Below are 26,362 nucleotides of genomic sequence, written 5' to 3'. Positions count from 1 at the left end.
TTGCAGGGAAATTTGGTGATTCTCAAAGGGAACTCTTTATCCATAAAACAAATATTACATTGGCAAGACTAAAATGCACTGGATGTGAAATCCACAGAAAACAAGTGCTCATGCCCAGCGTCTAGGCATCGAGCATACACCGTTTATTTTCATTAATGGAAGCCCAGATGCCTCAAAGAGGAATCATGAGGCAAAAAAAAGCAAAACATATATTTACGCTGAAGTAACAAGGCCTCTCCTTCCCCAGGAGCTAATTTCTACTGCACAATGATACACACAGTGAAATGAGGTACCTCACTAAGAAATCTGATTGGGCAAATAATGGGAGAAGTTTTGATTTTGTATTTGGTTCCTGTAGCAGGTGCCAGGATGCAGACAAAAGCAAAGCTCTGCGACTCCCATGGTGTTACCAAACTCACTTACCATTTCATTACCACTTCTCTTGCCACGTGTTTGCCATTACCCTGTTTCTTTTGTTTCCTCTTAAGAAATTCTACAGTTTTAGACAGTTCTTGATGTGTCAACAATATGGCAACACTGCAAAAATTCTGGTAAGGGTAAAGAAAACACTTTGTGGAGCAAATAACTTACAAAAAGCGCCCCAGAGCCTTCAGAAATACTTAGCACCTTCAGTCTCCAGCAAAGTCAAGAGACTGCCAGATGCTAAGCATGGCTGGAAATGAGACCCCCCTCACAGCAACTGGAGGGCAGATTCACAATATCATCCGTGCCGTATAAATTAGTTGCAATAACAGAACGAGGGCTACAGCATTTAGGTGAATCGACCATTTCCAGCTACTCCGCACAGCGCTCTGGTCAATATGTTTTTCCATTTTTAAACAGCTATTCCAAGCTTACAAAGGTCTCGCATACTGCGTTGATACGGAGCTGCTAAGGCGGCAGCTGATGCTGTGAAACGCTTTCAGAGGTTGATGGTCTGACTTGGTTTTCATCCCACATCAGCCTATCACTCCTCTAAGTTCCATCAACGTTACCTTTCTGGTAAGAGGTACCTCTATAGGCACTGGTATGACTTCTGCTAGGAGACAGCCGTAAAATGCCACCATAAACATGACTGGGTCATTGTTGGGGTAAATAAGGGCTACCTACAATTCACAAAAATGTTTTGTTAGTTGAAATACAAGGAAAAATTGCAAAGTTCAGATCTATAGTGACTAAAAGTCAGAAAGCTTTGTGTTATTTCACATTCTACCACAGCATTTTTCACAGGGCATCTTTAAGCACGCTTTCTTCCGCAGAGTATCTGGTATGTACACGAGTTCCTCATGCAGTAACGTCCGCATTCCCCGTGTGCCCGCACACGCGAAGATGCACGCACAGCCAGACGCAGAGATCTAAAACTCTGCATTTCTCTCAGAGGTGCAATGCTCTTCCTTAGATGTATTTCAAAGTCCAGAGCCAAGAAGTTGCTTATAGAGCAGCCAGCAGGACTGAAAAATCACCAAAGTTTCTCTCCCAACTAGCCTGCCCCTGGGATAAGAGTCTCGCTGTTAAAAGAATAAGATTATAGCGTCTGTGGTAAGTTACAGCCCCCCCAAACCCTCTTTTTATTTCAGAGGGAGAACCAGGCAGTCCCAAACTCATTACCCTATCTCCAGGTTTTAACACGGGTTCATTTTTGGTCCCCAGTTTATTAAGCAGTGTGTAGGCCAGCTTGAGACTTCTGCTCCACAATTTGCCTAGAACACAAAGAAGAGAGACTTGCACAACTCTAAATCAACCCGGCATACAAGAGAATATTTCAGTTCTTGAAACGGCTTTTACCATCTACAGCCACGTCCTCTGTTTCAGCTACGCTGCTTTGTCTCCAAAGCTCTCAAAAGGTATTTGCAACCACACTAAGACTGACAACCCCGTGTTCTGTCCGCTACTGCTCTTTCAGAGCAGTTCAGCAATGGAAGCCAGGGCTCAACTCACCATACGTGAGGGTATAAACTGGTTTCCCTGTGACATCCAGTGCTGTCAGACACGGGCATTTAGCTTGTGTGGTTCCCCAGCGCTGCAGTGCCGCTTCTAAGGCAGGAGGCCAGTTACAAACAACTCCCAGGGGTTCTCCCTTCACAGGTGTCATCTGGCGGCCCTCTGGCTTGGGCTGATTTGGGTCAGGCTGCGGAACTGAGGAAGATTCAATAACGTTTCCAGTTCGTCTTTGCCCATTTGTTACCAGACATTTAAGCTGGAAAGACGCACTGAAAACAAATGCTTTTCCTCATCGCGTTTAGGCTTAACAACCCCTATCGCATTTCACTTCCTAGGAGGACCTGCACAAAAAAACCCCCATCATGAATGCAGTCTTCTCCTAAGGTGCTATTAAAAGGTATTCAGTACAGCAGTGAGGAAAGTAACACAGCATTGGAGAAAAGAAAAAACAATCTTATAAAATAAGGCTGTAATGAAATTGCCAGTGAAGAAAAACCCTTCTGGGAAGTTAAAGTAGCCTAAGCAAATGAAGGGGTTTTAAAAATCTATTTAAATATTTTTGTTACTAAGTTCTAGTTACTGTAAGAAGTTCACTGCTGAGCTTTGGGTGGCCTCAACGCTACAGTAAATTACTTCAAACATTGGTGCTGTATCAGACTTCTCACGAAGGCTCCTGCTAGCTGCAAGTAAGTGAATCAGAGTCAACTTCGAAAACAATGGCATACATAAATGCAGCACCGTGCATGTCTGTGTACTTGTAACAAAGGATTAATAAAACCCATTTTTTGGTGCTATTACCTTCCACAATTTCTTCAAAATCATCCACAAAAAATTCTTTCAGGGGTGGTCTTTTAGGTCTTTTCAAGGTGTTAAGCAACTGCTGAATTTTCGTGGAGACTCTACTGCTCACAGGAACACCTGGAGGGAAAGATCTTGTCTAATAAAAGTGTTGATCATGTCTATTAACACTTACATCTTACCTCCTTCCACCGGAGGATACTTCTCTTGGTGCACCCACTCGTTCAGCTACTGGCTTCCACTACTAAAGGCTGTGCCAGTGCAGGATGACATTAGCCAGTATTACATCAGTTCTGTATTAACTCAGTGGTCAGAAAGTGCTAGTAATGGAAATTCATTTTTAAAGCATTTACCCCCTTCCAAAGCCCGATGCCCCCTGCCCCTGTCACAGCGTACTTGCCGTGAAGCAGACTGCAGATCGGCACCAGCCGGCAGTATCCATCAGCTGCAGTGCAGGACTGCCAGCAGGGGGAGGACACAACAAGACCAGAAGCGTTAATGCCACCCCTCCGCACAGAGGTTTATGCCAACCACCTCGGAGTATGATCAGCTTCACAGGAGCCTGATTATAGTTAAAAATTACATTATTTCATTCATCTTACCTTTCCTTTCGGGGATTCTAGGACAAGAAGCCTACCTATGCATTTGTAATACTTTTCTTAAAAAGTGGTAGAGAAAAGCCTATTATTATCTCTCCCATGATTTTCTCCAGTTCAGTACGTAGTAGGTAATTGCTGCAGCACGGGAATGTCTTAATACCAGTGTCATAACTGCCTCACAGGAACGTGTTAATGCTAATGCCGTGGCCATTTCAAATTTGTGAAGTGCTTAAATGGGATAAACTTGAGTCAGGAGAAAAAAAATCATGTGACTGCAGCCCTTCCTTAACACCATTCTAATTTCTGGGTAGACCGAAAGGTTCCGTACCATCAGCAGTATCCATGAGACTAGACCGATTAGATCCCTTGTGCATGCCTTTCACAATCCCTGAAGGAGGAAGGTCAATCACTGCCGGGCGTGCGGAGGAAGAGGAGGTAGTTGCTGTGACATCTGGGGGAACTGAGAAATTTTCTAGAAAAAGGGAGAAAATTGAGACGGCAGTTAACATATACTTTTTGTTGTCAGATGGAACAAGCAAAGTGTTAGTTACCTGTTACCAACAATCTTAAGAATTTAATGGGTTGAATGTATGGGAGCTCTTATTAATGCTAAGCACACTGCTTCCTAAATATTAAGTAGCTCTAGGAGGTGCACATTGTCTGTTCTGGAAAACAGAAAACAAAGGCACAAGATGAGTGGCTTTGTCCACGTCAGGAAAGTGCTTCGCAAACGAGAATTCCTGTTCTTGGTTTGTAACCTTCAAATCAAGCTCAACCTCTGAACATTCAGCACTGTAAGAGATCCGCATGAGCTCTGAAACATTCAAAGCCCCAGAACAAAAACCTACATCACCTATGCCGTAATCTCTCTTGCTAGAATTATACTATTTAACTTTTTTTGTCAGTAAGGGCTTTCTAAAACAAAACACGCAGTAAGCTATTGACTAAAGCAGATCAGCAAAAAATCGTGTTGGGTTTAAACTTCTTCCAGCTGGGTGGCTAAACAGTATGAGCCTGTCCCGCAGCTAAATAATAAACTTAATATCTAATGACCAGAGCCAGCTGGGTCTCACTTATGCTTTAAGTCGCAAGACACTGTTCTGCTTTTCAGATGAGTTTGTAAGCTTCAAAACTGCACGTAACTCTGCATACTCTCGTCAGCTTTCTCTTAAATAGCAATTTTTGCTTCCGTGGGATTTCTTTATACCACACAGTAGGTTCAATCATCTGATAGGGCAAGAATATTCTGTTCTAGCTTAATAGTACCAGCAACTCTTGCTTACAAAGGGAAAACCTAACAATTCATTCTAACGATATGTTGGCATGCACAGTGAGAGCCTGAAGGAGGTCAGACACTGAAGAGTTCCCACAGAAAGCTTTTTGCAGTCGATTCTCTGTTGCCCTCTTTCTAAGGAGAACAAAACACCTCCATTTCTGCATAGCTTTGGAGATACAGTGGCAAGGAATATTTCTCATGTATTGAGCTTCTAAGATCACTAGGAAGGACCTAGATTTTGCATAACTCTAAATATTTGCGGGGCTTTTTATTGCTCTCTCCAAAGAGACATAAAATTGCATATCCGAGAGTTCCTATTCATTTAAATTAGGTGTTAAGACAGGATGAATGTGACATCTACATGGCGAGTATAAATCCAACACAGATTTAAGGCTTCTATTCTGCATAAAATATTAATTATATTAGATAGTAGGTAAAAAGCTATATTACCTTAATTCATTACAAAAGTAACGTGGCTTTCTGTATGCTCCAATTAAAATGGCCTCTCTGCTTCAAAGACACGTTAATTATATTGACTACATTTTATGGGCAATTTCCCCAGTTTTCTGTTTCAGAAAACAACTTGCATCCCAGCAAACAAACAAAAATAGTAGCAATAAAAAAAAATGAAGTGAAACAGTTAAAAACACCAGCACTTCTATGCACTGCTTGCCCCAAACCAGTTAAGCAAAAGCAGAGAGCACACAAAATACAGACACCTCCTAAGATGCAGTAATATCCTTAACAGCAGATAAAAAAAAAGACAAACACACACAGAGCAAAAACAAACTTGGCAATTTCATACAGAAGCATCAGCAGCAAGGAGCACCTCAGAGCCTCAAAAAACTGAGCCTGGGGTATCCAGATCTGTAGGTTTTGCTCCATCTTCTCAACACCTGGATGCTCTGGTTATTTCTCAGACTAATCATAAAGGATCTGTGCTAAATCTTTACTCTGCTAAAACCGGTTTTTTAATGACATGTTCGTTTGTTCACATATATGGCTGGTTTTGGTTCTTTTTCTTTCTTTCTTTTTTTTAATTTTTCAAAATCTAACGCAAACGATAAACCATTAGGTCTTAGAGCAAAATGAGAACATTAAAACACAGTATTTCCCCCACTCCATCGGCAAAGACACCCCTATGGTATTCATCAGGACACAGATGCCAAATGCTACTTGCATACGGTAGCTCTGTACACAGTAGCTTCAGGTAGCTGTAGACGTAAACAACACAGTATACAGAAAGAAGGTTGTGCCTACTGATCCTGTCAATACTGTCATCACCCCCTGGAGGCTTCTCTACTTCGATAAGCTCCTGCTCCCCACTTCCCCTTTTTCAACCAACTCAATATTCTGAAATTCTTCAGGGAAAAAAACATCATGACGGTGCAACTCCAACAAATCCTAGCAAGTTCCATCAAAACTAACTAAACTCTCGATCCAAATTTCCCTTACGCAATGAGCAACTCCAGCTTTATTAATACAATCTGAACTTGAAGCAATTTTTCTGTTCATACCCATCTCCTACCTATTCGAGCATTGGCAAATACATCAGCTAGTGACCCACTGGTCCCTTTGCCTTCTCCATGGGAAAGTGTAGAAGATGCTGATGAAGATGTGGATGACCCCTGAATAGATCGGTTGATCCAAGACTCAGCATTCTGTAAGCTCTGATGCAATGCAGCAGAAAGAGCAGCTTGGCGCCTTAGCGACCCCTCATCCTCGGATGCAGAAGACGTGTCTGTGTGGAAGCAGAAAAGAAAATCTAGCTGCTTAGGGAAAAGCACATGGCACTGAACATGCTCTCTTTCCAGTTCACGTATCAACGGCACAGGCTTGGAATACGAAGGTCTTTTTTTCACAGGCTGTGTCAAACATGGTTACATTGGCCAAAACAGAAGTTAAAGCAGCAGACATCTCCAGTGTGTACACATTTACCCCTGGTGTTCTGCCCCTGTTTAAAGCACACAACAGATTCACCTCCTCAGACAAGTATCCTTCCCCTGGGTTCTCCAAATTCATTAACTTATCTCTCACTACTTTTCCAATCACATTCTACAGTATCAGAGCTGCACTGCCTAACCCTGGTAATTCTGAAATGGAAAGCGAGGGGTCAGAATTATTGTCAATACTGAATATTCACAGGAACAAAGCAGAATGCAGGCGCTGGGAAACAAATGTGCCAAGGCCACACGCAGAAAATGCTTTTGTCTGGTGTTCTAAATGGGTCCCTTTCAACTGCAGAAAACAAACACAAAAACCCAACCCCAAAACAAAACAAAAGAGAGCAAACTCCAACAAGGAACTGCATCTTGCGTTTGAGAGAACAGACACCTCGTCTATCCTAAAGCTGTGAACTAATTATTTACTTATCATGAAGAAAGCACACATAACGAGGTATCTTAAGCTGTACAGTGCTACATAGAAACACTCAGTGAGGCTTTGGCCTAAAATTTACATGTTCTTCGAAGCGATTGCCTGCCTACGCTCTAGTAAATCAACCTATTAAATAATGGTCTACCTACTTGCCGAAGTAGAATGCAGTTACAAGCGGAAGAGAAAGGCTGATTCCAGTCACACTCTAAGTGCTAACCTCTATTTGTGTAGTACCCACAGCTCAGATGTGCTGGACAGGTTAGTACAAAGCTGAGACGGCAGCAGACACCAGGAACATGCAGTAGCCCCCAGTAGAAAGGAAAAGAAAAAATGAAGTATAAAAAAAAAAAAAAAAAAGGTAAAAAAATAGGCACGAGGGAAGTGGCCTAGCAGAGCAGTTTCAGAGAGATGAATTCACAGTGAGATATGAATTCATAATATTCAGATGACTTCGTCAATCCAAATGACTGTGATGCTTCTGCACAATGAGAGACAACATAAAAGTTACTGCCGAAGATGACACATATTCATTTTTCAGCCAGTGCACAGAGCTGCTTGGAAACAGAGAGGTTTATCAGTATCTGATGCACATGCACCATAACAGACACCGCATTATCCAGGTATTTTGCCGCAGCCATTACATGGGAGGGGTTAGGAAGGAAAAGTCCTGCAAGTCACGGAATCCCACAGGACCCTCCAAGGTCCTTGCCCAGAAATGTACATCGCTGCAAATCCTTTTCCTGTGCGTCGAGAATTAAACCTTAAAAAAATCGAAATGTGAGTTATGCAACTGAAATAGGTGTGAAAGAAGCAAAAGAAGAAGCCTCAGTCCAGAAAGCCTGCTCAGCTCTTGCCAACTGATCCTTTAAAAGCTCCCAGAAGAGGAGTCATTCTCACAGCCCTAACAGCAGCTCCATGAAAACAAGCAGCTGCTCAAACGTAGCAAGAGAGCTACAGGAGTAACAGACTACCTACAATGTGCTGAAGAGCTTGAATATTTTGACAATTGCAGCCTCCTGATTTGGAAACTGTTACTAATGCGTACCTTAACATCCACACAGACATGCACGCTGCAAGAACCTAACCTGGGGGGGTGCAGGCATCTGCTGGAGACTGAACAAACGTAGACCGTCTTTTCGTTGGCATGGGCAGGGCCATCTTCTGTTCTTTGTGTTTTGCCAGTGCTGCTTGAACTGCTTCTGTGTGGATATCTGCAAAATGGAAGTTTACATGCTCAGTTTTGCAACAGTAGAGGAGGAAGAAAAGCACACAAGGCTTAACACATGTGCAGCCACTGCTAGCTGCCCACATTTATGCAACTCGCCATTTCCAGTACCTTCCCGAACAACTACATTTTGCCGTCTCATGAGTAACGTTTCCTTTTTTTTTTTTTTTTTAAAAAAAAACAGGGAAACCAACTGAGGTTTCTAAAGTTAGCAAGCTATACAGCAGGGCCACGTTTTTTAACCTGGAATCTTCTGGATTAGTCATTATATTGTTGTGTCTCTAGCAAACTTTTATAGAAACCCCAAACCCACCAGATTGTTCCCCTCAACCAAAGACTATCCTAAAATATGTCTGAGCATAACTTAAAACACACCCATAAGCTAACAGTGGATACAGCCCCAGGTGCCACTCTCGACTATAAACTGACACATTCTGAGCCAGTTGTCTGGTTTAGGGAAAAGCCTTATGTTCAAAAACCTGAATGGATGCAGATTTCGTGTAAATCTTGAAAGTTACGAGCTGTGGCTGTAAATACATGTTTGAGAGTAACTGGAATGGGCTGGGACAGGTGGCTTCCATCCCTCCGCAAATGTCCAGAACTCTTTAAAGGAAGAGTCATCACTGGTGACGAGAAGACAGCTTATTTTAAAACTGCCACAAAGGAGAGCTCATCTACATGATTTTCTCAGATCAACGTATTTAAGTTATGCTTTTCCAAAACCCAGAACAGTAGGCCCTTCTAACGCTTTATGAAATGGTGGTATATGATAGAAGTGTCAATGGAGAAGGTGTATTTGATATACTTTATTTGTCCCTGTTGAGAAGAAAACTTCAATCTTGTTCATGCAAGGTGAAAGACAAAGCCAGGAGGAAACAAAAATTAGGTGCTGCCACCTTCTTCTTTCCTTAAGTGGAGAACTGGAAACCAGCAGGGCACTAGTCAGCCACTTCTGCTGCTCTTTGGAAGTACTTTAAGCACAGAGAAAGCCAGCTTTCATTCTCCAAGCTCCTAGAGCAGATATGCACAGCAATCACCAATTCCAGGAACAAATTATTACTTGTCACTTCACTGAATCTGGTTACCTACGGACATGGTTAAAATAGGCTTTCCATTCTGTGCACAACTTGCACTGAAGCGTTGCATTCAGGCCAGAAAATTAAGGTGGCAAAAAGTTATTTGCTTTTTCTGCTCAGCATTCTTTCTGATTCAGCAGCTACAAGTCTGATGTTTCTTTATACAGAACCACCAAGGTAAGGCTTTCCATCAGTGGACAAATAATAAGCTCGACTCCTTGAGAGGACATGGTACATTCTTCCTCACTAACAGGAATCCCAGGTGAGCTCTTGCTCCTGCCCTTACCAGATCGATAGCGTTCATCTCTGGCTCCCCCTGAGCGAGCTCGGTGAAATTTGGATGAGGATGATGATGCTGACGCTGCTGAGGCTGGAGTTGCAGATGGAAGGGGCATCTGAGTCCTGGATTCCTTCTGTAATGCTGGATCAACGCCTGGAAAACAGTCCACAGTTCTCTGAGAGCAGGAAATAGAAGTAGACTTTTAGACCATACTTTTCTCTTTTACCATATAATTACAGGATTTCTCCCCTTTTTTTGTTGTTGTAGTGAAGTGGATCTAATTACTATATTAATACATCTGTCCAATTACACCCTAACCAGTTAAGATATACCTGTCCCTTCTCTGACCTTACTTGTAAGAGTTTTTCCAGGCTTTTTCTTTTTAAGGAGTTGTCGGGCACTTCAAGTAAGAGACCATTTACAGCAAATCTGAAGCAGGTGACATAACACACACACACAATTTCACACAATTTTAGTAACCTATCAGTGATGACCAGAGGTGAAGTCACCTTTAAAGAATTCATTACAAAATACAAAAGCAAAGGTGATAAGATCAGATAAATCTTGTTAAATGAAAGAGTAGATAAGGCAGGGAAGTCCTGCACTTCCACACACTTAACAGGGCCATTTGCCACGAACTTCAGTGTTTTGTGACGTTGTATCTGTATGGTTTGCTCCTATTTTGCCATGTTTCCAGTGGGACAGGACTGCACCATACTCTCATTATTGCACTAGGATAGAAGAGAATTAGCAGTTTAACTTGTGGTAGAGTGATGTACGCAAACTGCTTTTGGAGATCATTTACACCAGCCTCTTGTAGACAGGGCTGCTACGGGCACGAGTAAAGGGGTTTGACTGGCGCAATAAGTCATTGTCCCAAATTAAGTTTGAGTTGTGGAGAACAGCAAACCCACAGGAAAACGTGTTGAGAAGCCGGGTTCGTTACTCACTGTGCCACTGACCAGTGCACGTTATTGACAGGAAAACCAATAATGTACCAGCGGCAAGAGCCTTTGCTGTTCACATTAACTACAAAACCAAATAGACATCTGGATGTCCAGGTTCTGGCTCCTTTCAGCAGTGTGCCGCTTTATCTTCCTGCAAAGTTTGTTCTTCCCATGAATACAGGGAGCTAAATAGATAATCTGGTAGGAAATTATCATTTTACATAATTCAGCAAGGGACGTTAGGAATCACTGCTACAGAGTTTCAATTCTAGAATGAATTGTGCCTCAGTGGGAGCTTTTTAAAAACTAAAGGTCATAGAGCTGTAATTACCTTCAGGTTGTCACCTGAAGTCATGCAAAAAGGAGGGCAATTGTGTCACCTAAATATGTGCCGCTTATGAATTCTCACAAACTACCAAAGAATTAGAGAAATGAGGAGGAAACCACAAATCCTAGAGTCCAATTCCAGTTATACCACTTTCTTAGTGTGTGGTTTTAGGTAAACAACTTAAGGCAAGCGCCTCAAGCTCAGGGAACTGACAATACCAGCGAATCACACCTAACTAGTTACAGAAATCTTCAACCATCTCTTACACCTTCCAATATCCTAAAGAGCAGAGTATTAATTGAACGTTACAGCAAACTAACTATCCACTTAGCCCAGCATCACGTGCTTTGGAAAAAATTTGGGAATCAGGGGCAACACACTCCTGGAAAAAGTTCTCTCTTAACCCCAGCATTACTATTTGGCCTGGGAACCTTTACAAAATTTTTCACCTCTTACTCAAATTTTTAGTAGTTTGTTTCCGATATCAACATTCAACAAGGCAAGCCACCGAGCCTACGTATTAATGATTCTTTAAACTATCCTGCCAAAAAATTAGAACCTTTATTTCTACGTAAGAAGAACATACCCCGCTAGCCAGAAATTCTCAAACCGTATTAGGGGGACAAACAACTCTTCCCCATTTTCACTGGCAGTTTCTGGATATCATAACATGTAACACAGAGTTCCGTATTCACTTATCAAAACATAACCATCACCCGCACAAAGATGCCAGCAGCACGAAGTAAAATGGAAAAGGAAGAGAGACTTCTGTGGTTTAGGTGCGGGATCTGCTAATTGAAGACCTGGGCTTCAGAGCAAGATTTTTGGTTCAAAATCTCAGTTTACCCATGTCTAAAAGAATCAGCGTTTGTGACCCCTTCCTGTCGTGCTGGCACACATTTAATTGATAACTAGTTTAACATCTGTGTAGCACATGTTTGCCCTCATCAAAAATGACAGTTTCCTTTTGATCCAGAGACAAGACAGCTTCACAGACTGAGAACAGCAGCTCAGTGCTTCCTGATCATTGGAGTATTTACAGATTCGAGTACCCACTAGATGTCAGCAGCAGATCTAACACTATTTTAAATGAATTAATAAATTTGTATTCAGTTCTCCTGCAAGTCTTGCAAAAGCATCTCATCTGCTCGGCAGGGCATTGCAAGGCAAACATGACATTCCATTTACCAAACGATCAGATGTGTCTGAAAGTGACATGACACGCCAAGAGCAAGCTCTTTGTTTAAATATTTTGCTATGACATAACAACATGTTACAGTAGCCTAACAAAGCAGTCAAGCATGGATGAGGGAAAAAGTATATAGCTACAGTAAATCGCAAATGGTTATACAACAGCGCAGCACAAGTGAGCTGAGCCCGGCAGGTGAGAGGTGACTTATGCAGCATTCCCTTTGGAATAATCCTGCTGTAGCTGCAGCTTCTGCCAGCAGGATCTGCATCTAGAGGCATGAAAAATAAATTATTTTACATTCGTTTTTGAAGGATGCTGTGCATTTTAAAATTGTCCTTAGTTTTTAAGCAGAATTGACTGCTTTGTGATCCCTGTGTTTTGTAGAAGGAAGAGGTTCAAGGATGTAGAGATTCAGAGATATTTTTTTTTTCATAGAAAGATTTTTAGATTAAAAGAATCATTACAAGCATCACGTATGATGAACAAGGATAAATGCTTACATTAATAACAAGGACAGTAAGTGCTAGATTCATCCGACAGAAGAAAAGCAGCAGGCAAACCTGTTATTCTGCTGTTTTGCATAAGGAATTAAACAGAAGTGCTAGTGTTGGACTGGCTATTCCTTATATAACAAGATGGATTTTTTCAAGCTACATGCCTGTAAAAATCACATAAATAACAAACTCAAGTATCTCGGGGTTACAAGTCAGCCTGGGCAGCACTTCCAGAACACAGGGGAGAGCCTCGCTCAGCAGCGGGCATGGCTGCACAAGCTTTGCATGATTGCTGCTGTCTTCCAGCACTGAGAAGGCCGAGAACTCACTGGGTTTAGGAGATTCAGAGACTTTTGCACGAGTTACTAGCTAGATGGATCTTAATTCTGCGTTGTACAGGACATGAAGGAAGAATTCAGGTCCTCCATTGACTTAGTCTTGGATATTTTTCAAAGATGAAGAAATGTATTTCCTAGAGTCAATCAATAAGCTTTATTTGAAATTGTGATACCCCTCAGACTGAATAAGGAAGAAAATAAGTCCCCATTTGTGGTAGCTGCAAGTCAGATCTTGTAAATGGGTGAAACTCTCTGAACAGCGCTAAGCTGGAGCGCGTGTGCATGATTTACAGGTTTAGACAAAGCTGTTTTATCACTGGTTATAATTCCACATCAGCTCCCATTTGAAATAACACGATGCTGAAAGATGGGAGGAAAAAAGACTAAAAAGAAGCAAAACTTTACGGCAGAGTTCTGCCGGCTTATTGGCAGTCCATAACACAGGGTGGCAGGAAGAACTCTTCTGAGACAGGAAATACATGACAGCCCACTCAGGAAGCAAAGAAGAAATGCTTCTTTTCCAAAGCGAGCGCCATGATTTCAAAGAAATGAAGCACTAAAGTAACAGAATCTGTAACGTTCCCACCTTGTGGTATCCATGCGTAACATGGAGCAGGAAAATCAACAAAACATATGGTAACAGCTGAAATTCACCAATCAATTCAATTAGCTTCAAATGTTGTCAGCCTCAACAGGTTTACCGGCATATTGCTCCTGCCTTCCAACACTTTTCCCTGAGGTACTGGAATACAAAGAACACCAGACCACATTCATCTTACCTTTTCAATAAAAACAGTGAAGCACTCCAACATTCTCTTTGCTTGTTTAAATTTTAAATTTTTTTATTTTTTCTTCCCCCCCATCATCATGAGAGTAGAAAACAGGAGCAAGAACACTCTGGAAGGTCCATAAAAAAGTTCTGACAGTGAATCAGTGCTTAACGAATATAATTTCCTTTACACGTTAGCAGAGGAACCGAACGCATTATCTTAAATAGCAAGAAAACGGACTCTGCCAACAGTCTATGTGCAAGGGCTGCTAATTTCGGCAGAAGGCATTCCTGCGTCTGCATTGTTTGAGCTGAAGAGTTGTAAATGCTTTTCCAGATTTGCAGCAACTAATTCAGACAGGAGCTCTTTCCCTCGGCAGAAGTTTGCCTGTAGTCTGCAGCAAAAACTAGTTTCCAGAGGTGGCGAGTTACTCTCCCATCTCTGAGTAGCAGAGCAGTTCCTCCGTCCATCCAAAAATCATTTTTCAAAACAGCAAAAAATAGCATTGTATTGCATCTTTTAAAGTAGGCATAAAAACACTCAGTCCTCACAAATGACTCTGAAGGTGACTGGAAAATGTAGGCATTACTCCAATAAGAGCAACATCTCAAAGCACTGGGACCCCAGTCTGCTTCTAAAGGGAACTTATGGTTCAGCTACAGTTATCACACGCAGAAGGACACCAAGGATGGCCTGACAGCAGCGCGGCCTGCCTTTATTTTCGCAGGAGGTTAGTCAGCAGCGTAACGTGAAATGAGCACGCCTGTCCTCCCTGTTTTGGTTCGGGCAACAGTGAAATCAGCAGCATTACTTAACACGTACAACTTGGGAAGCTGCTCAAAATCCTTTCTTCAAAGCCTTTTGTGCAGCAGCCAGCACGTAACAGCGCAGCAACAGCTCTGGTATCACAGCTCCATCACCTCGGTACGTTCCATTTACAAAAATGGATGCTGCACCAGGAAAACATGTATCTTTAGGTAATTAACATTGCTGCCTTAACTCTAAAATAATGAGGCAAGCTCCCAGAGGCAATGCGAATGGAGCACGGGTTTAGCAATAAGAATCTCCGAAATTACAATGCTGACATGCCCTGACATGTCATCATACCTACCTTCGTCTCATTTCACATCTGTGAAATGGAGACAATACACCAGCTAACGTCAGGAAGGTGCTTTGAGAGGTGTAATGAACTAAATGCCAGGTGTAAATATTTTTTGTTGTTGTTGTGGACTAAATGAATTTTCTTCTCATTAACAAGGTGACCTGATTCTGAATCCCTCATGCATGACTTCAACAGGATTTTCACAAGCAGGAGATTCCCAGATACAAGGGCAGCTGGAAATAAGATATATAAAAAGCCGGAGGGCTGAGCCAGAATGGCAGTCAAAACACTATCTTAATTGGTGACCTTCTATCAGCCTGTGTCTCTTCCTGAACCTCGGCTCATTCTGCAGCCTTGAAAAGCGGGACAATTAAAATAGCAGGGCCACAGAGAGTCTTGCCAGACCTTTTTTTTCCCTCCTAATTAAACAACATTTTCTGAAACAAACCAAACATGCGTGCAAAGTGACAGGCACACGAGGCACAAGATCACGTCGTCAGATGAAAAGCAACTTGTAGAGCTCCAGCCTCCACCGGCCTCCAGGACAAAAGCAAGTCTGCCAAGGCGGCCCCTGAACACATGAATGCAGCCCACATTTCCTTCTAAGGCTCGAGATCCCCACTGGTATACACGTTGGACTGAGAGACTGTAAAACCTGCTGAACAAATATCTACTTATAAAGACCATAAAGAGGGATTAGTCATGTGTATTACTTTCTGGTTTCTTTAAACAACAGAAGCAGATTTGATACAAAGGTAGCGACCGAGTTCTTAAGCAATTCCTATCAGATGCTGGTTCAGGAGGCAGGGCTCAGTACTCCGAGCTATTTGTAACAAAATCTCAACGTTGAAGGCTAAGAAACAATTTCTGCTTGCCCTGCTACCTTCAGTACGTTAGCCCAGACAAAATACGCTGTTCTTTTGTGTAGAAAGCACCCGCTGTGGCAGTAAGCCTCGGACAAGAGAACAGGCACCAGCTTTTGTTGAATACGCAAGCAAAACAAAGTTGAGAAACAACTGGGATGGAGGAGAGCAGGAATGCAACCATCAAGTGTTTTGGAGTGGCAGAGTCGAAAAGTTACCACATGACAGTGTCAGAGCCCTTTTTGTGCTCCTCAAGCAACTGCCTGACGTGAACTGCTGTAATTTCAGCAGAAAAAACCCTACACGATCTTCCCCCAGCGGATGCAGTGCGGATGGTCAATAAATGCACTTTTAGTCTTCACTCTTTCTTTCTTTTTTTTGGCAGTAGTTCAGTCTCAGTAAGTTACAGTAAGTCCAGTCACGACTGCCTGTCATACCCATTCACTGCCCAAACTGCTAAGAGCCAGACACATTAGCCTGTAATGGTTAAGCACCTCAGCATATCAGTAGTGCAATTATTTTGGGTAAGCATCCTCATAATAATTATTAGGCGTACTTTCAGCCATGTCCTTCAGTTTACAATTACATATAATTATCCTACATACAATCAGCTCTGCTGCTAAGGATCTTTGAACCAAAAGAAACAGATGTAAACGAAGCACATGATTTCAGCTACTCTGGTAAAATACACCAACAAATTACGAAAATTCTAATGTTTCTCCAACAAGGAATTAAGATGGCTGAAAGGAGGATGCAGAACAGAGCAGCTCTGCAGTTAAGCCTTTTTTAAGCAGCTTTCAGGAATGACTCTTGAGGACCTCACACTTCATGACTGATTCAAAGCCCCTGAGTTCTCAGCTGACAAGGGAGGAGGACGCGATTTATTTACGTGGGAGATGAAGCCAGGGCATGTGAAGTGTAGAAATAACAGCACTCTATAGAGACCCAAACAGCTCTGGAACTACCAGGAATCCCTGGAGTTCAACTGAATGAGTGAACTAGAGGCAAAATACTGCCCGTGACTTCACGGCACCCATGCAGCTCCGCAGTGTAACTGCCCGATAGCCGTGGAAACACGTATGAAACAGAATAGCCGAGAGCTGGCAAAGGAAGCCTCAGCGCTCCACTCCACCGCCATCCCGTGGATCCCTCCAACATCAGGCCTACGCAGAATTCTTACGCCAGCTGAAACGAGTACCTACCTTGGGTTTGTGGAACATATGGAGCCAGCAGCTTTGCTCTCTTCTTCTCATACCCCTTTTGTGTGATGTCCCCTAAAACCAAGGAAAGAAAACTCATTTAACCGTGTCCTCATTTTTCAGTTCAAGGTCTGTTTGCTTTTCTTTTCAGCCACGTGAAGGTTTCAGCTGAACACAGCAATGCACATGCTGATGAAAACCTAAAACCAAATACGCGCAAGTACATTATGATTTCAAAGCCTCCGTATTACAGAACTTCTGTAGTTTCCCTTGGGATCAGAGATATACACTGTGCACTATTTAAATGCAATAATTTGAATCAGAACAGCTATCTAAATGGAATATCAAAGCAATGAAAACCTAAAAAGGGAAACTAGGAGCACACGAAAATATTCTGTAACCAAAGCCGACTCAGGCTAACAAAACAGAATAATTCCTAAACCACAAAGCAAAGGGAAAACGCAAATTCAGAACCTCGTCTTAAACTAATCAAATTGCGAACAGCTTTTAGCAATTAAAGTGAGCCCACGCATGAGCTGTTTAGGGCACCTCTGAAAACAGAGGCAAGGAGAGTCAACTTCTAGCCTACTGCCCAGCAAGCACACCCTCCAATCCAGAAAACCAGACTTTTAATCATGTCCATTTGACCTGGTAGCTGTAATTCCACTGTTTGCCTACTGGTAGAAGCATACAGAAGACAGATGCTTGAGCTCCACAGAAGCAAGAACTCCAGAAGAGAATAAGTACTAGTAAACTTTTCCCTTTTTAAAAAAAACTAATCTGTCTGATCCTGGAGATGTACCATCTGGCTGCTGTCTTTTGTTTTAATTTCTCACGTTACATCAGAACCACAAGAAAGGCTGAAACATTGAAGGGATTAAAGCAAAAAGCCCTGCAGCATTTCAAGCCTTTTTGTAGCCTGACCTGCACTTGTAACCTCTTATCTCTTGGGGCTGAAAGATTGGAAGCGATCAAACGCATAGCAATAAGAAAACAGAATTGTTTGGTATTACTTCTCAAGCAAAAATTAAGCCCACATTTGTCTTACAACAAGAAACCAGTGATTGCAAACCGTGTGTCTGCTTTGCCACGAGCCTGATTACTGCAAGACAATAGAGTATTACACACTGAGCAGCACACGCCACTGTGTTTGCTGCCTTCCAGCATCCTTCTGCCAGACACTTCCAGCCTGATCTGGAGGGCCACATCAGAAAAGGTGATTAAGGGGTTTAGGCTCTAAGCCTCCAACACAAAAAGCCCCTCTGCTAAAACATGCCAGCTAACAGGCCATTTGGGTTATAGAGGTGATTTTGAAGTACTGAAATGCTTGGAAAGGGAACGGACTTCACTCCTTTGTGCTGGAGAGTCAAACATCAGTGTCACTTGAAACACCTAGACTGAGTTTCGAAGCTGAAATGGGTACTTACACCGCTTAGCGGAGGGTATGCATTTGCACACAAAACTTTATCTCCCTCCTCTAGCACTATGTTTGAGTCAGGCCCCAGCAAGTCCAAACAAATCCAGCAGCTGAAAAGTAGAATGTCCATGAAGCACTAAAATGCCAAGCAAAGCATTCATTTTAATGCTTGATTGCAATACATAGCTCAGTTAAATTAATCCAGCTCACAAGAAAGGTATGCTGCCAATGTAAGAAAAGTACACCTCCAAAAAAGAGCTACACAAAGACTATATGACAAAAGGGTAATACTTTGGCCCACTGCACAAGCTACAAATCCACCAACTTTTCTGTGATTTGCCTCTCCATTTGCAGAGGCAGTTTTAACTCCCCACGTTTGTTCATTTGGGTAGCAAATAGACCGGGGCGACTGCCACTTCAGGAAAAACAAACCTGCACAGAAAGGGGAGGGATTTCTCCTTCGAAGCCAACCCACAGATTTGTTTGTAGCTCGTTATTTTGTGATTAATTTCTCCACAATATTTAATTGGACTCTTGACATTGGTGGTTACATACTACATACAATGAAACATTTGCCACAGCATATTGTTGGAATTACTAAGGAATACCAGCACATTATGAACAAATACCAGCATTCTCCATTTAAGTATCCCATTCTGGTTTACTTACTGGGAAGCAAAGAACTCTAAACATTTGCTCCACACTAATGTCCTCCCAATAAAACAAACCTACCCTCACAACAATGAAAGGCTTATGGTTCACAGATCTGCATTTGTAAATTTGAAGTGAGATACTGTTGAAAACCAAGAAGTGTCTTGGCCTGAGTTGCCTATTTGCAACCTTAACTATCACACGATGCAGATTATTTACATTATTGCTTGAAAAAAGGATTGTCCGAGCATTAGCTAATAAAAAAAATTATAAAAAGCCTAACGCTATTTGGCAAAAGCAGGAAAGTTCCAAGTAGCAAAATTCAAGCAACAGAAATAATGATGATAAATTCCTGGGACTTCCCTGCAGCGCTGTGTCTTCCCATCGCTGAATTTCCAAGCAGGGTTTGTTAAGAAAAGTTAAAAAATAAACCCAACCATTATTTTGACAAAGCGGTTGACAGTCTCAAGCACCTGCCTACAGGATTAGAAAGCATAATGCTTACGTTTTTAGGCTAGCCCTACTGAAGTGGAACTGGGCAGTAGGGACCGAAAAGATTACAAGGAACAGACAAATTAAGAGTTCTTTATTTAACAATAGCCATCCATGCTGGTCAGAGACAGAGCACAATTATCTGAAATTTATCGAGAGGGAAATTTTTCACAGTGAGGACAGTCACCATTGGAATAATCTCCCCAGGGAAGTGGTTGACTTGGCCACATTGGACACCTTCAAGAGTCGGCTGGACAGCGTGCTGGGCCGTCTTGTCTAGACCGGGCTCTTCCTAGGAAGGCTGGACTTGGTGATCCCTGAGGTCCCTTCCAACCTGGGATTCTGTGAAATAAGCTCCATCAGGACACAGGGACTAAGGCGCTCAGAAAAAAAGCTTGTGTGTAGGCACAGGCAACAGGTGTAAAGTCATCGCAATAAAATTGTGATCCAGTTACTAAAATCACAAGAGTTATGCCCAAATTGATATCTTACATCTTGGAAGCAAGTGTCCCTTTAATAGGCTGCATGTGTGGAATGAATTTATTGCATAAAGCCTCTTCCCTCTGCTCCAAGTTTGGTATCAATCCACTGAGACAGAAACCAAAGATTCATTAAGAGAGAAGTTTTCTTTCACCCTATTCCTTTCCTGCCAATCTACAGGAAATGGAAATGGCTAGATCTGAACATAAATGTGGACTTCCTCACTGAATATCATAAATTACAGCAACAGGAAGAGAACCAAGACAATAGGACTGCAATCTCAAGAACCATTCACTCCTACTACATAAACCTGGTAAATCATCAACGCCACTTCCATAAACTTAACACTTTGGGACATTTGTGTGCTGAATTCTTCCAGCTTGCTGAAAAAACAACCCAAGAGCCACAACCCTTCTGTACACAGATGTAAGACACAGCACTACAAAGAAAGTATTAGCAAAGCAAATGAGAGCTGACAATTTAGCTTTAAAATGGTGCTAGTGTTTGTTCATTCCGAGGAAAAAAATTCCTAACCAAAACACTGACTGCTGAGACATTCTTTTGGCCCTCTCCCAGCTACAACTGTTTCTGTGCAGTTGTAGTCTATATTTATCTATATCCGAAGCTAGTCATGGGTTGTGCCTCCACATGCTGAGGAGGCCCTGCTAAGGAAGTGGGATTCTTGTCAAAAGAAAGCAAAGCTTCAGTTTCTTTCAGCCAAGACCCTTCGCTATAAACAGCCATAAGATTCTTGTACATAGTGATCTTTCCCAGAGTCTCAAAATGTGATGTCAGGAATCTTTAGGGTTTTGGTTTGAGTTTTGTGGTGATGGTGGTGGTTTGGGGTTTGTTTTTTTTTTTTTAAATGAAGGACATGTGAGAGGGAGCTGAGCTGCTGATCACTGAATGCAGTGGAGGAACAAGCTCTCCTTCCCCAACACCTCTGCTGCAGTGACAGCAACCATCAGCTCAGGCGCAGTTACGTCTTCACCTTTCACAGATAACCAGCACATCAGAACAGACGGGAGTATAAATACAGCCCGCCACCAGAACCCAATTCATCAGCTCCACACACCACCGTTTTCCTCGCTATGCTACCCAAGCTCATAGCTCATCCCTCCAACCAATGCAAAGCTCTGCTGCCACCTGCGCTACTCACAAAGGTCAACTCACCCCAACACATGAGAAGTTTTCTCCTGCAGAGCCACCAGCTCAGTTTTCCTGCTCATTTGCAGAGCATTTCATGGACCAGCCCCGGCCAGCTTCACAGAACAGGTTCTCTGGCAGGAGGACGGCACTGGTATTGCAATGCTTCAGTAACTCCTCATCTCACTATGTATCACAATACTGTTCCCCTCTTTCAACCCTCTCCTCCCCCCATTTAATCTTTCTTCTGACAGTTTTAAGAGAGGAATTTAAAGAAATCCTGCTTTTCAAGAGACAGCAAATACACAAGAGATGCCCTTCTGCAGATTCAGAGTAGGAAAGAACTCTAGATATATATTTGCAGAAACAAGACAAGTTCAATCCAGGAGGAACAATTTTTCCTTGCTTGGAACACCTGGACAATAATCCTGCCTGCAGACACCTCTGTGATGAAATCCAAGAGGCCCTGCTTGCTTGCAGCATGCATCTGGGAAACAGAATTCCCTAGAAAAATGCAAAAAAATAGATTCTGACATTCCTTTCTCGTATGATTCTCCTAATTTCTTGAGAGGAAATTAGAATTGATCCTCATCATGCAAATCCAATCTGGATGTTCTGACCATTGAGAGTGCAAGGGAGACGCCAAACTTGGCAATGACCGAGAACAGAGGAGTACGGGCTTACACAGAGCAGAACAAGTCCAGTGAACTACAGCTGATCAGCCTGGATGTTACACCTATATTCAAATCATGCAATAGAGAAGCCTGAAACTTCAGGAGTCTCACCGCCCTGTGACGCCAGACTGCTTTTTAGCAATTAGAGTTGATGATCTATTCTAAACAGTGGTGCTCAATCAGTGCAAGGTGGTAACACCAGCTAATCCTGCTACGCTCAGACAATACTCCTCTTTCAACATCCTCGCTCCCCTTCCCCCCATGGAATGAGAACACTGAATCATTTACTGTCTAACAAAACCATAATTACTACAGTGGAGAAATTAAGGAAAATGATCACGTAGTGCACAGCATCTCCCCAACAAAGCCTCCAAACACTTGACTGTATCAAGCAAAAGATTCACATTTGAAAGCAGTTTGTACTCATTTTTAAAAAATGTTTGCATGCTTTTAAAAAAAATACGATGATGTTTCTATTGGTTTATGGTAACAGACAATCCTGGAAATTAGCCCCAAAACACAGAAAGCTACTTCCTCTGTGGAACAGCAAATAGCGTAACAACTTTATAACAAAACCAAGGAAATTGATTCCATTATCACCACTGCACCTGCTTTTCCGGTCTCACCCTTATAAATGACCCTGATGACTTTGCCTTTCTTGCCTACTCCCCTGCTTGATCTCTAGGCACAGGACAGGCAATGTCTCCCTGCAGTTTTATCATCTCAAACTTGCTCTGAAAGAATACAGAATGCTTTTGCAGAGCTTGATTTTGGATTTTCTGTCCTTGGCCAAAATAGACACCAAACTGGAGATCCTGAAACCCAGAAGTGCAGCTCAAAGTCCAAAATATTCTTTTGTTGCATGCCACTTCCAGATAAGGTCTTTCAAGTGTGTTTGGAAGTGTTGGGTGGTATGTTTGAGAAATCCAAAATGAGGAAGGTATGCACTTTAGCACTTAAGACTGCCTCGGCTATGGCCTAGGTAGAAAACAGGTATCAAACCAATCAGTTCAGCACTTTGGTAAGAAATGTTGTCGCCACTCATTTATTTATTTTGCAGCTAGACAGTACCCTCTTCCATTTGCTGGAGACCTGACAACTTCTGGGCACCCCCACCCCGATGGTTTTACCAAGGCTTAAAGACAGGATGTCCTCAATCCCAGGCTTCAGCAACCCAAAGGACAACATTTAAACCCCTTTTTTTCTTCAGGCTGTGTGTTCAAACGGACTATACCTGTTAAATGGTCCTGCACTCCTAACACTCTTTGGCTATAACTTCGGCACAAAAACTATGTTTGAAACAAGTTTAGACAATTGCCTCCTTCTGTTTGAGGCCAAATGATGATGCAGCTTCAAAGATTCCCTCCTCCTTTCTTCTGGTGAAGCTGTATATCAGGTTTCCTCCTTGAAGACAATACCAAAGTCTGCAAACTAAAGTCTTCCAGAAATAAGTCACTGATTTCTTGAAAGACATAAAGCCTTACTCATTCCATATGTCACCTCCCTCCCCCCCCCAAAAAAAAACCCAAAACCAAACAGAACAGGTTTGTGCTTAGCAGTTTCCCTGTAACAGCACCATTCTGTTCCCATTAAGAACGTGAATAGGCTACTGAAAAAAACAGCAAGTCTTACAAAGCTGTATTTGTTAAGCACAAGCATTATACTGCTACAGTTTCAGTACTAAAAGTTTCACAGACAGATCAGCTCCAGATTAATTTAGATACACAGTACAAGTCTGCTTGGCTCCAGCACTGTGGGGACTCTGTTCCAGTTTCAAAAATCTTTTCTAAAGGCTTATAAATGTTGCTTTACCAAATTAAAACTCTTTTAATCTCCACATTTGTGATTTCAAAAGAATGCAATTCAAGACTAGGTTTTTGTGGGTCTACCCTGGGCACACGGTCATTGCCAGACTTCCTCCCTGCAGAGGTCTGGTTCTCGGTCATTTCAGGTCACAAGGTGTGCTTGACCACAAGTCACTGCTGTTTGCCTTAAGCCTTTTAAATTTTTTGTTGTTTTACCTTTAAACAATAAATCCAACTACTCTAACTATACTGAAGAACCTCTTCATCTTACAACAGCATTTCAGAGTTCCAGATGATCCACTGTCCTCGATTCACCCGTCTGGGCCTGTGTATTACAAGCAGTAATCTTAAATGCCATATGTGATGCATCACCAAACTGGGTGAGCTAAGGACAGAGTTCAGCTTTCCTTGTGTGCGTGAGCAGGGGGTGACCGACAAAAAGGAGGTGCCACCAGATCAACTTCCCCACAAACACAACAAAAAAAGACATGACATAGTAACTTATCATTACCATTTCTGCTGAAAATGGCACTACCCAGGGTCAGCAAAATGAGTTCTCAAAGGCTTCGCAAGACTGGGACACGGAGAAACACTTGGAAGCTTACCACTGCAAATAAAAGAGCCTCTTCTCGGTGTACTACACGTCTGTTGATTCTTCTCTTTGCAGCAGAAATGAGAACATTCTCCCATGTGACCGTGTGTGCAGCTTACACAGCATCAACGTGACCCGGCTATTCTCAGCAGTTAGTGTCTTTAGAGGATCTCCCCAGGTAAGTTGCTCCAACGACCATGAAGCCAAACCTCAAGCCGTACCTCTAGTTCACTTGTATGTAAGAACTAAAAGGCCAGAAACACGTTGCCTTTCAGATCCTTACCTGTGCCAAAAGGATGCACGACGCACTTGTGCATCAGCAACTCAAATCATGCTGCAAATGTGTGGGTGGCATCTACTTTTACAAAAGGTAAAATGTTTTTTAAAAGATTCCAAAAAACCCTTGAAGATAGCCCCTTCAAACCTTTAACTACATCACTAAATTCTGTTAGGCCCGACAACCCTACTAAATGCAGGCTCTGCTCACTGCCTCTGACAAACATCTGCAAAATACAGTCACTGAAGTCAACTTTATAGAAGATATTACCTTGCAAAGTACAGCCATATAAATTTTACATGTTACCCATAAAACCAGCACATGCACATAAATAGCTTAATTCCATAGACAAATAATAAATCTTGCATGTAACCTCATCCGGGGGCGGGGAATCTTTTAAATAGCTACAACTTGTCACGGGTTAAAAAATGCATCTTCCCTTCTGAATGCTATAAAGGGCACGAAACCAAGGATTTGTCACAAATCGGATTTTACAAAATCTATTCAAGAGAAACGTTTTCATCTATTTTTAATATGCAGTCAGTGAGAAGAAAGTGAGTTTAGATGTAGGAGCACTTAACAGTGTTTGTAATACTAGTCGCAAACAACGCATTTAAACAAGGAGAAACAGAAAGAGTCATACACAGGTGCACAAGAGCTAGCTATACTCACAGGCTGAGCTGAGTAACGCAAGACAACTCACAACGCATTTAAAAACACCCAGAGGAAGGGATTCTGCCCTGAATAATGCTCTTTTCTGACTAACCTCCTGGTCACAGACTCTAGCAGAAATTCACACGTACTTAAGCCTCAGCACAAACGCAGACCTAGCCCTCTACCACTAGACTGAAAACAAAAGTTTCTCGGGAAATGACTAAACTTTATGCAAGAGTAACAACCCTGTGATTCAGCACTTATTCAATAGGTAGGTACATCATTGTCTTCCTCTAGGTAGAAACTGAATTATTAGAACAGTGAGTGCTGATAGCCTTCTCCTAGGAGTTGTCCGTCCAGGCCAACTACAAAAGATTACACACACGTAAACTCTTGGCCTGTTCTAAACAGTATGCACTTTCTCCACATGGCAGACCAGCGCGGACAGATGATTTTCTAAGTGAAGCCCGGTTTTAGCCCAGGAATAAAACTAAAAACATGCAGGCACCCAAAGAGATCTCTGTATCTTGCTGCAAAATGCTTAAGGCTCACGTAGACAGCCACCCACAGCTAGAAAGCCAAATGGTATCTTCCCTCGGGTTCAACGCAACCTGCAGTAAACAGCGTCCAATGTCGGTCTGGGGTTCTGGCAAACGCGGTGATCGATTGAAGTCAGAAGTACGGAGCTTTTACCCCACCCACAGCCGTCGGCGACGCCAGTTTCCAGTCCGAGGTATTCAATGAAAGCAAGCAGTCCCTGGCACTCATCCTGCATCTCGGTTCCAGGGGAGGACGGGCCCTCGCTGGGTTGTTTTTCTCTCAGCTCTCTCGCACAGAAACCCAATCGTATTTTTGCAGCCTTTTTTTCCAGCAGCGAACGTGGCCAAACAAAAACATCAGAATATTACCACAGTGGATCCACCTGGGATAAGATTAAAATAGAAGTTACTATGGGTTTTAATCCTGTGCGCATTTCCTATCGCCTGCTCTTTCATGGCTCTCGGATGTCAATATTTAACAACTCTCTTGAAACAGGCTTCAATTTTTCTTACATAAATTGACTGCCACAGGTACTCTTTGCGGGTGACTCTCCTCCAAACCTGATGCCATAGCAACACACTGCCAAACCATCCCGAAAAGCAGCTCGGATACGCAGCTCACTTCAGTTTAACTGTACCTGAAGTTACTTTTTGTAATTAAACTCTAGATTCTTGAATAAGATGCAAGAATGGGAGAAGAAAGAAGTTACGAGCAATTATTCCCCTATCTATTGATCAAACACAAAGCATTCATAGAGATGCAACTCCGACCTTCCTTTAAACACAGTGTTAAGAGAGCACTAACCTAGCTGTCATGTCATACTGCATGGT

At 42.4% G+C, this 26,362-nt stretch overlaps 1 protein-coding gene across 6 annotated transcripts in view; it reads right to left on the bottom strand.

Moving 5' to 3' along the window:
- The window catches only part of DIP2B (disco interacting protein 2 homolog B), a 69,712-nt gene that overhangs the window by 22,892 nt on the left and 20,458 nt on the right, over nucleotides 1-26,362 (bottom strand). For 3 of the 6 annotated variants that reach the window (XM_075075615.1, XM_075075620.1, XM_075075619.1), the window contains 9 exons: nucleotides 16,808-16,879; nucleotides 9,578-9,724; nucleotides 8,076-8,201; nucleotides 6,143-6,355; nucleotides 3,667-3,810; nucleotides 2,740-2,859; nucleotides 1,939-2,136; nucleotides 1,609-1,700; nucleotides 996-1,106 (listed from right to left, as the gene is read on the bottom strand). In XM_075075615.1, the coding sequence (XP_074931716.1) occupies nucleotides 996-1,106; nucleotides 1,609-1,700; nucleotides 1,939-2,136; nucleotides 2,740-2,859; nucleotides 3,667-3,810; nucleotides 6,143-6,355; nucleotides 8,076-8,201; nucleotides 9,578-9,724; nucleotides 16,808-16,879 (1,223 nt within the window). Of the gene's footprint in view, nucleotides 1-995; nucleotides 1,107-1,608; nucleotides 1,701-1,938; nucleotides 2,137-2,739; nucleotides 2,860-3,666; nucleotides 3,811-6,142; nucleotides 6,356-8,075; nucleotides 8,202-9,577; nucleotides 9,725-16,807; nucleotides 16,880-25,603; nucleotides 25,915-26,362 lie in introns of all 6 variants that reach the window. The other 3 variants (XM_075075618.1, XM_075075616.1, XM_075075617.1) reach the window with 3 other exon arrangements.

The sequence above is a fragment of the Phalacrocorax aristotelis genome, chromosome 26, assembly GCF_949628215.1.
Source record: "Phalacrocorax aristotelis chromosome 26, bGulAri2.1, whole genome shotgun sequence".
Classification (NCBI taxonomy): Eukaryota; Metazoa; Chordata; class Aves; order Suliformes; family Phalacrocoracidae; genus Phalacrocorax; species Phalacrocorax aristotelis.
This window is presented reverse-complemented; position numbering and strand designations above follow the sequence as displayed.